This window comes from Lutra lutra, chromosome 16 (assembly GCF_902655055.1).
Source record: "Lutra lutra chromosome 16, mLutLut1.2, whole genome shotgun sequence".
Taxonomy (NCBI): Eukaryota; Metazoa; Chordata; class Mammalia; order Carnivora; family Mustelidae; genus Lutra; species Lutra lutra.
The window spans coordinates 33,047,866-33,060,135 of NC_062293.1; the positions used below are offsets into that span (position 1 = coordinate 33,047,866).

The following is a 12,270-nucleotide window of genomic DNA, read 5'->3' on the forward strand; positions in this document are numbered from 1 at the left end:
TATCACAGGTAAAGCAATGGAGTATTTTACTATCACAGATATATTCTGAGGATGTAAAATGCTTGGCTCTTTACCTTGTGGGGTGATTCTTCAAGGGAAACACTCACCTACCTTCTCAGGTCTCTCAGACTTGTCTAAGGCTCTGCGAGAGACAAGTCACTCACAAACCAGCGTTTATATTTTTTCTGTTTTATTTCACTCACCTTCTTCTCTTATAAACCCCCTTCTTTCTTGGTTAAATCTAGTTGGGGAGAGGGGGGGCTTCTTTTCTGGATGTCATTCTAGGGCAGTTAGTTTTCTAGGCTTCAGCTCTGACATCATTAAAATTATATTTGGCTATAGCTATGTGATACCACTTGCAAGGTCAATGCCAGTTCTAAAGATTCCATTAAGAAGGATTTGAAGAGTAAGAAAAACTGCTGTATCATTTTTATACCACGAGATGGAGTGTTACCCTTGACAATGACATTCAACAAACCAACCAGCCCAAATAGAATGTTACCAAAAATAAATGTGAAATTGAAAGTTATTCTGGATTCTTGGATCTCAGCTCATATTATCAGTTGTCAAAGAAGGGTATGCTGTTGTGGCTGAAACTGCTTGCTGACTGACGTTTCAGCCTGAAGTTCCATTCTGAGGTCAATAAATCCAAAAGAAAACTTAAACCTTCTTACTCAGTTACCTCCCAGCCCCTTACTTGACCAATCTGTGGATCCCAGCTCCTCAGTACATCTCGTTTTTTGCTTCTATTCTGTTTCCTTAATCACCAGCAGACCGGGAATTATGGCCTCCTAGCTGGGCTTCCTACCCTTAACCTCCAATCCATTCTGCCCCAATAGCCAGGAAACATCTTTACCACGTTCTAGCCACAGCTGGATAACTTGAGATCATCTCTTTCCCTTTCTGAGCCTCAGTTTCCTCATCTCCAAAGATTTATTTCACTTTAGGCTTCACATTTCTATAGGAGAGCTCAGGCAGAAGAAACGGTCATGCCTCCATGTCAACAACAGATGTCACTCCATCACCAGCAAATAGCTTGGACTCTGCCGCAGCCATCCTTAAAAAACCCTGCTGTTATCAAAGGCAAAAAATGTCCAAATCCCTTAGCTTCTACAGCTCCTGCATACATAGCTAAAGTGGTCAATCCCATTCTGAACCATTTAAAGTTTTCCCAACATCCAGACTCTTCTGTTCACTTAACTGATGTTTGACTGAGCACTTACAATGTGGCAGGCCCCTGGCTGACAAGGAACAAGCACCGTCCCTGCCCTCTCAGAGGTCCCCCTCTGGTGGGGCAGATGCACTTGGCTGCAGAAGAATGGAATTATCCAAAGTGGTGTGGGGATCAGGGCTTCAGTACAGGCTTCATGGGTGTGGTGGGAGACTGTGCCTGAGGTGAGTTTAAAAGGATAACTAGGTGAGTGCCAACTATTCCAGATGGAGGCAGCAGTACCCAGAGATGGCCTAGACTGAAAGTGGCTTCAGATGCCAGGGAAGTGACAAGGCTGGCACTGTGGGGGGAGCCCCATCTTGGAAGGCTTCCACACCCCGCAAAGTGCCTGGACTTAATCTTGTAGGCAATGGGGAGACACTGGAAGGTTTAAACTGGAACTGAGAATGGCCCAGATCTGAGGCTGAGCAGCTCCAATGGAGACAGTACTCACGTGGAGAACTGCTGCAGTCACACCCTAATTGCTTCCCTGCCTCTCTCTTGTCCCCTTATCAGCCCCCTCTTCACATCCAGGAGCCAGAGGGACCTTCTTAGCCTGTCGATCATCCAGGACACCACACTGCTCCAAAAAAAAAAAAAAAAAGCCCTTTGTATCACCCCAGTATTCTCGGGATAAAAAATTCAAATTCTTCGCCAAGGCCCACAGGGTCCAAATATAACAAAGTCCTCTGACTCTCCTCTGTAGGCAGAAGGACTAGGGGCATGTGCAGTCTGGGAAGTAAGCCCTTCTGTTTCATTCAATCAAAAAACATATGCTGAGTGCTTACTGTGTAAAGGTTGTTTTAGGCATTTGAGATACAGCAGTAGGTAAACAGAAATCCCTGCCCTCACAGAGCTTTTCACATCGTGAGAAAAAATACATTACAGACTATGCAAGGAGCAACAACCAGCGACCAAGAGACTGAAACAAAGCCTCAGTGTCTGGCGGGGGGTAGGTGGGGGCAAAGGCAAGCTGAGGTAGGCAGGGCTGAGCAAGAAGCTTCACAGCAGAGCAGAACCAACAATGGGCTGAGGGCTCAGAGCTGTGGAAGGCAGCAAGGAAGCACAGGAGAGATCCTCTACCTTCTAGAGCCTACGGATGGAGACAGCAGGTACCCCCAACTCTTAGGAGGACTCTGACACCTGCCAAATGGGAAATGAAGCCCACCCACCAACCCTTGAATGAAGGGGTTGTTTTTCTCTCTGCCCCCTCACTGCCCTGATAGCCTCAAGGGCCAGGAATGCCCTTAGAGCCCGCCCAGCCAAGAACCTGGCCCAAGAGTGGGAGCCGTGACCAACTGTAAGGCTCTCCAGCACCCAACACCTTCTCTCTTCTTCCAGGATGCACGGCTATGACATTTCCCAGCCTCCCTGCAGTGAGGAGGGGACTACAAAGCAGGAAGCAACGATATAGCCACTTCAGGCTGGCCCCTAAATGCCACGTGGCCCTGCATGCTCCCTCCTCACCGACCAGCAACCACAGAACACAGTGGGGGGCTGAAGCTTAGGGACAGCAGAATTATGGATGGGGGAACTTGGAATACAGTGAGTGTCCCCCTCCAACATACACATTACGCAGCAATGGGAATAAGAAACATACCTTGGTTGAGTTAAGCCACTGAAAATTTTTAAGTAGATAGAGCATTTACACCATTGGCGAATAGGGGCCCTTGCTTGTTAAATGTTTATTAAAATGAGAATGTCTTGAGCAGAAGTAACTTCCCCAAAGTCCTAACCTTGGCAGACAGGGCAAGGCATTTGGGAAACCTCTTTCTCCAATGATGAACAATTCAGCTCACCAATGAGGAAGAGGCCCACCCAGATCAGATTCTTTCTCTACAGCACCCACCTTTCCATCATATACTCCAGGTTGGTTAGCCTTGCTTCCCCTGTGGAGACGATGTGGATGGCGTAGGAGCTGAGGGAGCGGTGGATAAACCCCCGGGAATGCAAGTATCTCAGGGCGTCAGAAATCTGGAGCAGCAGGTGCACGATCACCTCCATGCGCAGCACGGGGAACTGGGAGCGCTGGAATCAAGGGAGAAAACAGCCAGGAACAACAGGGACTGGGCCCCAGATGCTGCAGAATGCTTTGTGGTTTCCAAAGCCTTTTCAATTGTTCTTCACAGCTACCTAGAGTCCCCATTTTACACATGGGGAACCTGAAGCTCAGGGAGGTTAAATGACTGACCTAAAGTCCCACTGACCCAGGGCCCCTCTGGCTTCAAAGCTGGACCCTTTCCCTGAACTGAGCTGCTTCACACTACAAAAAATGAGAAGAATGTTCTCAAAGCCTGGTATGTGTATCCAGGGTGGGCTCACCACCACCACACCACCACCAATGAACCTGTCCTGCACCTTACCCCGCTCAAGCCTGTGCTACTGGGAGAACCTGGAAGCTTAAAGGACCAGTCCAGCCCCTACCCTCGTGAGATGACTGATACTAAGAGGAAAGAAATTCACTCACACCAACATATCTGGCTGATTAAAGTGATGTTGGTCTCTCCCCAGAGAAATGGCATTCTTTCGGGGAAAAAAAAAAAAAACAACTTCTTATTGAAGTATAATTGGCATACAATGTTGTATTAGTTTCAGGTGTACAACACAGTAATTCAACAATTCCGTATGTTACATAATGTTCACTGCAATAACTATAGTCACCACCCGTCACCATACACTATTACAATATTATTGACTATATTCCCTACGCTATACTTTTTTTTTAAAAGATTTATTTTATTTATTTATTTGACAGAGATCACAAGTCGGCGAGAGGCAGGCAGAGAGAAAGGAGGAAGCAGGCTCCCCGCAGAGCAGAGCCCGATGCAGGGCTCGAGCCCAGGACCCTGGGATCATGACCCGACCCGAAGGCAGCGGCCCAATCCACCAACCCACCCAGGCGCCCCCTTACGCTATACTTTTTGACTTATAACTGTTAAGCTTGTACCTCTTAATCCCCTTCACCTATTTGCCCATTCCCTAACTTCTGCCCTTCTGGCAACCGTGAGTTTGGTTTCTGTATTTATGAGTCTGTTTTTTTTTTTTTTTCTTTAAGATTTTATTTATTTGACAGAGATCACAAGTAGGCAGAGCAGCAGGAGAAGAGGGGGAAGCAGGCTTCCTGCTGAGCAGAGAGCCCGTTGTGGGGCTCGATCCCAGGACCCTGAGATCATGACCTGGGCCAAAGGCAGAGTCCTAACCCACTGAGCCACCGACACGCCCCTGAATTGGTATTTTCATTTTCTTTTTTTGTTAAAGATTTTATTTATTTACTTGAGAGAGAGAGAGAGAGAGCCCAAGTAGGGGAAGGGGCAGGCAGAGGGAGAAGCAGACTCCCCGCTGAGCAGGGAGCCTGACATGGAACTCAATCGCAGGACCCTGCGATCATGACCTGAAGCAAAGGAAGATGCCGAACCAACTGTGCCGCCCAGATACCCTGGCATTTTCATTTTCTTTGCATAAATACCTAGTAATGGAATTGCTAGATCATATAGCAGTCCTATTTTTAATTTCCTCAGAAACCTCCATTCTATTTTCCAGTGGTTCTACCATTTACATGCCCACCAACAGTGCAGAAAGGTTCCTTTTTCTCCATATCCTCGCCAACACTTACTTCTTGTCTTTCCGATTCTAGCCATTCTGACTGGTGTGAGGTGGTATCTCACTGTGGTTTTAATCTGCATTTCCCTAATGAAAAGTGATGTTGAACACCCTCTCATGTGTCTGTCTGCCATCTGTATGTCTTCTTTGGAAAAATGTCTATTGAGATCCTCTGTCCATTTTAATGGGATTATTTAGCTCTTTTTCTAGTCAGTTGTGTTAAGTTCTTTATGTATTTTGGATATTAACTCCTTATCAGATATTTCCTTTGCAAATATCTTCTTCCATTTAGTCAGATGCCTTTTTGTTTTGCTGATGGTTTCCTTGGCTGTACAAAACCTTTTTATTTTGGTGTAGTTCCAATAGTTTATTTTTGCTTTGGTTTTCCTTGCCTGAGGAGACATATCCTTTTTTTTTTTTAAGATTTTTATTTATTTATTTGACAGACAGAGATCATTAGCAGGCAGAGAGGCAGGCGGGGCGGGGGGGGGGGGGCGGTAAGCAGACTCCCCAATGAGCAGAGAGCCCGATGTGGGGCTTGATCCCAGGACCCTGGGATCATGACCTGAGCCGAAGGCAGAGGCTTTAACCCACTGAGCCACCCAGGTGCCCCAAGGAGACATATCCTTAAATATGTTGCTAAAGCCCATACCCAAGAGATTACTACCCATCATTTCTTTTAGGAGTTTGATGGTTTCAAGGCTCATATTTAGGTCTGTAATCCATTTTGAGTTTATTTTTCTGTATGGTGTAACAAAGTGGTCCAGTTCCATTCTTCTGCATAGGGCTGTCCAATTTTCCCAACAACATTTGATAAAGAGACTGTCTTTTCCCCATTGTATGTTCCTGCCTCCTTTGTTGTATATTAACTGACCAGATAAGCATGGGTTTATTTCTGGGCTCTCTATACTGTTGCCCAGAGAAATGGCATTTTCAGGTAATGCCTTCATCAAATGACAAGAGACAAAAAGGGACGGGAGGGAAGGAAAGATAACACTAATAGGAAGTGCTCAGGCAGGAGGAATGGCTAGCCATTTTGGAGTAAGGCCTTTCCTAGAGGGTCTCTTCTCACTCCTGCCCAGAGTCTGTAGAGCAAAATGATGGAGAAAGAAAAGCAAATGCTTCAGGACCTCTCTGAAGCCCATCTCAGCCCAAAGCACACTTTCTAGGGAGTCTGTGGGCCCTGAACGATGTTCCCACAAGAAGATTTGAAAAGTGAAAGGGAGTGACTCAGATGCGTATATAAACAAACCCCTTTCTACAGTAAAGGTCATGAAAGGCACAAGTGAAAATACAGGGAATTAAACCAGGGGTTGGCGCATCTTTGGTGGCTCAGTTGGTTAAGCTGCTGCCTTCTGCTCAGGTCAATGCGGTAAGCCTACGTCTTCTCGCTCTGCCTGCTGCTCCCTCTGCTTGTGCACATGTACTCTCTTTCTGGCAAATAAATAAATAAAATCTGAAAGAAAGAAAGCCAGCCAGCCAGCCACAGGCCACTTGATTACAGTTAGCTAGAAATGCATCTGTTTGTTTTCTGGGTCCATTGAGCTCTTAGAAGTCCGATGAAAAAACAGGACAGACAACAATAAAATCACATTAGTTCCAACCAGGTGCTTATCAGCCGTAAATGGTGGATATATAGCCCTAGAAAGTAAAGAATTAGGACATTTATCTTCAAAAAATGGAAAACAAAAATGGAAACTTCACTGCTGGGGCAGGGGGAAGAGGGCAGTGAGGAGAAGTGGGGAGGGCAGCAAGGGGAGGAAATGCTCAGAAGCAGCCACTTACCCGTTCGTGGAGGACGCTGAACAGTGTGCCGACCGTGACACGCTCATACACAAGACGGGTCTTCTCCAGGTCCTGGGACAGGCAGACGGCCATCAGCTGCAGCAGGTGGGGGTGTCGGAGCTTGCTACAAAACAAAAGCAGCTTCAGATGTGGCTGAAAAAGGAAAAAATGAGGGTTTTCCTTCCTTCTAGGCCCCTTGAACACATTCTAAACACACAGCATTTGTACATTATGTCTTTCTAAGAAAACAGGATGGGTGGGGGGATGGGAGTAGGGGGATCTATGGCCTCTCATCGGTAACAACAATGCCAATGTCACCAAGAGCTACTGACCAAGGCATCCCATGTACATCATCCACATCCTAGCAACCACCTGTAAGAAACAGATCATTATACTCATTTTTGAGATAAAGAAACCTAGGTCAGAGAGCTGTCAGGGACTTCCCCTAGGTCACAGACCCCTCAGTCTCATGGCAAAGTCCACACAGTGTACATGTGTTTTTCCAGCTTCCTTACAGTGACTTCCCCAAAAGGAAGAGGTTGGCCTCTGACACACCACTCGCAGGGGTTGAGTGGCCTACTCAAGGAACCAGATTCAATCACTCAGCAGTCCTGGAGTGAAACCATGAACCAAGATCCTGCCTCAGCAAGAGCTGAAGGGCTAACCCTGGGGCCACAGGAAGCACAGGGCACTAGGGTACACCCACGAGCATGTTCTCAATGGCAGAGACTCAGTTCCTCCATTGTGTGGATCTCATGCACAGCCATGGTCTATGAAGACAGGACTGTGCATGCTATCCTGATGAGCACAAGGCCATAAAGAGGAAGGGCCTTGGAGGGCTGCTGGATGGGAGGCTGGACCATCAGAGACACGGGTTATGGAAGTGAATCAGTTAACAGAATTAAGCCACTCACTACCACTATCCCCACCGCTCAGGCTACCCATTAATTCCACCTTCTCTCTCTTGGTGGCCTTTGCAATCAAATAACCCATTCCAACAGGAAATACTGAGGCTGAGGGGGGGCTGGTCTCCACACCCCGGGGACAGTACTGTATAGCCCTGAACTTGGGTCTGTAAAGAGAGACCTGGACTGTAATGCACCAGGCCCCTGGACTTCCTTCTCACCTGCTGTGCTCCTGCTCTGCAATTAACAAGTCAGCCAGCCTAAGCCTGCTGCAGTGAGGGTGGGTGGGGAGATTCAGCTCCTTCACTGTGACCCTGCTCCCATTCCACACCAGACTGTAAGGACAAGGGAAAGCGTGAGCAGCAGGGAGTGAGCTGCTCTCCCAGCCAAAGACCAGAGAAGTGGTGTTACACAGAACCTATAAAGCAGCCCCCACCCTCACACCCTTGAGTCCTCCCTCCCCCTCCTCTCATACTCCAACCCCCATATCCTAAAGCACCCTGGGGAACTTAGTATGGGTGGCAAGAAGTCACTGAAGGATTCAAGGGCAGGAGTGACTCGATCAGGTCTGCATCTTAGAAAGACAATAGCAACAGCAGTGTGGGGAATGGTAGGAAGGGGTGTCAGGGAATGGAGGGACTGGCTAGGAGGCCAGTCTGGGTGAAGGGTGCTGATGACTTGGACAAAGACCACAGCAGTAGGACAGACAGGAAGGGACCTGGCTACAAATCTGTGGCAAAGCCAGGAAACAAAGGGTGTAGGGGACAGAGGGTCTCAGGAGGCTGGCAGAGGCCTTTTCAGAAGGGTGTTTCTTTGAGGCACGGAGGAACCATCCAGGTTCAAGGAGGGCAACAGACCTGGGGCATGACAACTCTTAGGACCCTGCAGGGGCCAGGTCTCTGGGGGCTGAAAACACCCCAGGGACTTCTGTCATAGCCAAATCCCATTACTGCTGCCCCTGCAGCAGCTGGCTGCTGAGAGCTACAGCTGATGCCTGTTCCGGATTCCACGGAAGCCTCAATCAATACCCTCTGGCCTATATCAGAGGCCGGACAGTCACCACTAAGCTGCCTGAAACTCTTTAGAAAACAGAAAGTTAAGAACAGCATCATGAGTAATCCTTTAGAGTAGTTGTTCTCAATGGGGAGGGAGTGGAATCTAGCAATGTCTCTAGACACTCTGGTTGTCACAGTCCTAACTGAGAGGGAAGGGGTTCACTGGAGGTTGCTGCTGGTATCTAGTGAGTAGAAACCAGAGATGCTCTTAAACCTCCTACAAGCCACAGGGCAGCCCCAATGACAAAGGACACCAGCTAAAAACATCAGTAGTGTCCAGGTTGAGAAACCCTGATTTAGACATCTGTTCTTCATGTTTCCTTGTGTTGGAGAAGAAAGCCTCCACACATAAAGGAGTCACGTGAAGCCCACCCTTCCTGTGGGACTACATCAGACCTCCCACAGGCCAGCTGCTGCTCACTTGGTCATGACCATGTAGGGGCCACTGAAGAAAGAGAAGGTAGGCTCATCATCGGCTTGAATCACTTCCTTTTCTCCGATTACTGGGAGAGATCCTAGGTAGGCCAGCTGTGCTCCCCCTGTGAGATAAAACTGAAAGCAGAGCACAGGTTCAAATCAAGGGGAGAGAAGAGGAAAAGTAAAATGCCCCAAGAATCTTGTCAGCCAGCCAAAAATAGCTGCTACTGACCAACCTGCTGAACTCCCCCATGCCCTGGACACTATTCTTTAATTTGTGCTCTCTTTAATCTGCCTAGAACCCCTGCAAAGTTGTAATATTCTTTGTCCTTCATTAGTGAGGAAACCAAGGCTCATGAAAAAAGGTCAGACACCTGCCTGAAGTTCTAGGTTGAGGTTCAGGCCCCCACAGAACCCAGGCCAAAACACAACTAAAGCTGACACTCCTCCTCCCCCTCCCCACCAAGGCTTCCTTAGCACAACCAACAGACACAGCGCTAGAGACTAAACTGTCAGCAAGCAGCACCACATGCCCAAATGTCTCTCTTTGTTGAGCAGAACCAAGAACCCAAAAGATACTATTTTCCCTCAAGATATTCTCAGTTTAAAATCTCAATTCCTTAAAGGCATTCCAACAAAAACTTATGGAGGTCCAGTCTATGGAGGGTTGATCACAAAGAAGACTGGGGGTGGGGGGCGGTGTGGAGGGGTATTGAGGGGAGCGCCTAGCTGGCTCAGTCGGAAGAGCCCTGACTCCTTATCTCTTGAAATCTTGATCTCTTGCTCTTGGGCTCCCGAGTTCAAGCCCCACACTGGGTGTAGAGATTACTTAAATAAATACATAAATAAACTTCAAAGCACACACACACACACACACACACACACCCCAGGGGTCAGTAGAGCTCTCTGCTCCTCTTCAAGGAGACAAGTCTGGGGCCCTCACTAGGAATTAAAGGAACATTTTCTAAACTCTCTAAATGTAGCCCAAGGTCATTCAAGGGAAATTTTCAGGGCTTTCTCCATTTTTCAGTCAGACAGGAACACTGAGGGTGTCTGTCCTGCAGAAGAGAATGACTTCTCCAGAGAGCATATGGAAGAGCTGCACAAAGAGAGGAAAGGGGGCCAGAGCCAGGGCCAGGTGGCTCTCCAGTTGGCCCCAAAAGTGCTGGGTGTCCTCAGCAACCTCTTACCTTCCCAAAGCCAAAGCTGTAGATATTCTGTGCAGAAATGACTCCAGCTTTAAGCAGTCGATTAGGAGAGCCATTAGGGTTTCTAGAAATAGTTTTAAATGGAAGAAAATTTAAGAGTTAACCACCTATATCCAGAGGAAAAAGCTGAACCAAGCTATGAGAATGTGTAGTTCATTTTGTCTTGACTACTTGACTTTTTATCTTGGAACTACAGATGATATAATAGCCAGTCTGTGAGCGGGCCCTGTGATTTCTACCTCCTGGTAATCCTGCCTTTCTGGTCAGATAGGGCAGACCTACCTGAAGAACTAGACACTGAAGAAATGACAGACTGGTTGAATTCCAAGACAAAATCCATCCAGGCTTCTGTTCTAATGATGTTCTGATTACTTGCTCTAAAGGAGACCAGCTGCCATGTTGCGAGGACATTCCAGTAGCCTATGGAGAGGCCCAACATTCTGGCCCAATCTGTCAGCTGTGTGACTATGCCATCTTGGAACTGGATGCTCCAGACCCAGTCAAACCTTCAGATGATAAAGCCCCACCTGACATCTTGAATACAACTTTGTAAAGAACCCTGAGCCAGATCCATACAGCTAAGGCATTTCCTGAGTCCTGACCCACAGAAATTGCATAAGATACAAACGTTTATTGCTATTTGAAACTGCTAAGTTTGGGGAGGTTGGGGTGGATTCATTATGCAACAGTAGATAATGAATTCAGATAGTCAAAGCTGGAAAAAATCAAAAGATATCTTATCCAACTTTTATTTTTATAGATGAGACAAATGAAGCCCAGAGAAGGGGGAACCTCCTGGTCTGGGGTCACAGAGAAGCAGGAGGGACGAGACCCTGATGCTGCTCACTCCAGCCACTGCTCTTCCCACATATCACACCCAAACCACCACCTGCACACTGGGACCACCTGCACACTGGGACCCCCATGAACTAAAGGTGTCTTAAGAGGAGTGGCTTATATTTCTTTCACTCCCAGAGGCTGACACAGTGCCATGCATGCAGCACATGCTCAGTTAATGCTTTCTGATGCGGCAGTTTGGGCTCAGACTGAAGGACAAAACATTCTGCTACTGCTGGAGCAAATGACAAAGGAGCTGCGGGTGACAGCGTGTACTCATCCTCACCCCACGCGAGCTCTGTGAGGCTCCATGTGCCCACTTTTCATGAGCTATCCCTTCTGCGCTTTAAGCTACTATGAAGTTTAAGTGAAGATCCAGGGGACAGCCAACTGCCTCCTGCGCAGGGGCAAGGATTTTGAGGTGGCAGAAGGGCAGGGCACCCCACTGACATGGCTCCCCCTGCCCAGCTGGGGCCCCCTGGCTGTGTGAATGGCTCTTCAGAGGGTATGAGCTCTGTTGAAGTAGAGGAGCTGGCTGTTCCCCTGTGGGGACCAAGGCAACAACTGCACTCAGACCAACCCCATTTCTTGCTCTTTTACCTAAATTCCTCAGGCCATGTCTATGTACGCGAACTCAGCTGGGTGGGGGGAGAAAAAAGACTCCGGTTATCCACAACCATACAACCATCTGTCCTTCTCAATTCGTGTTTTTCTTTGCCCCAACCAGGCTCTGTGTAAACACGTACCTGTGAGGAATCTTACCTGAAATGGCCCCACTCAGATCTGAGAGGCCATTTCTTATCTCACTGACTCAGGTGGTTTCTTTACATTAAAAAAGGGGGAATGTGTGTACTTCCACTCCCATTAGGCACTCTGCGGTCCAACCCCATAAAAAGAATATTTCATCTAACTATAAAGTAGATGCTACATCTAGATTAGTAACTGAAGTTGTTTCTCAATAATTTATTTTGATTTTCCTGGAGGTTGGCCCACATTCCAACAAGCAGTAAAGGGCTAGTAGTGAGTAACACAGACATGGGTCTTGCCCTCTTGGTGTTGTAGAACTGTATAAACTTTCTGGTCATGAGAGACTCTGTTTTGAAGCTTCCATCTTCCTTTCTAACGATGAACTCCAGGAGCAACAATGGTTTTACAAGCAGTTGCCCATAAGACTCAACAGAACAAATGGCATTCACACAATAAAACTGTTGGTATGAACTTTAACACAGAATAGTTAACAAATGCCTATCAAG

The 12,270-nt window shown here is 47.5% G+C and overlaps 1 protein-coding gene across 6 annotated transcripts in view; it reads right to left on the minus strand.

The window, feature by feature from the left end:
- TEX14 (testis expressed 14, intercellular bridge forming factor) overlaps positions 1–12,270 on the minus strand; it is a 128,443-nt gene that overhangs the window by 50,811 nt on the left and 65,362 nt on the right. For all 6 annotated transcript variants that reach the window (XM_047707002.1, XM_047707004.1, XM_047707003.1 and 3 more), the window contains 5 exons: positions 10,163–10,244; positions 8,977–9,107; positions 7,722–7,835; positions 6,596–6,719; positions 3,060–3,238 (listed from right to left, as the gene is read on the minus strand). In XM_047707002.1, the coding sequence (XP_047562958.1) occupies positions 3,060–3,238; positions 6,596–6,719; positions 7,722–7,835; positions 8,977–9,107; positions 10,163–10,244 (630 nt within the window). The remainder of the gene's footprint in view (positions 1–3,059; positions 3,239–6,595; positions 6,720–7,721; positions 7,836–8,976; positions 9,108–10,162; positions 10,245–12,270) is intronic.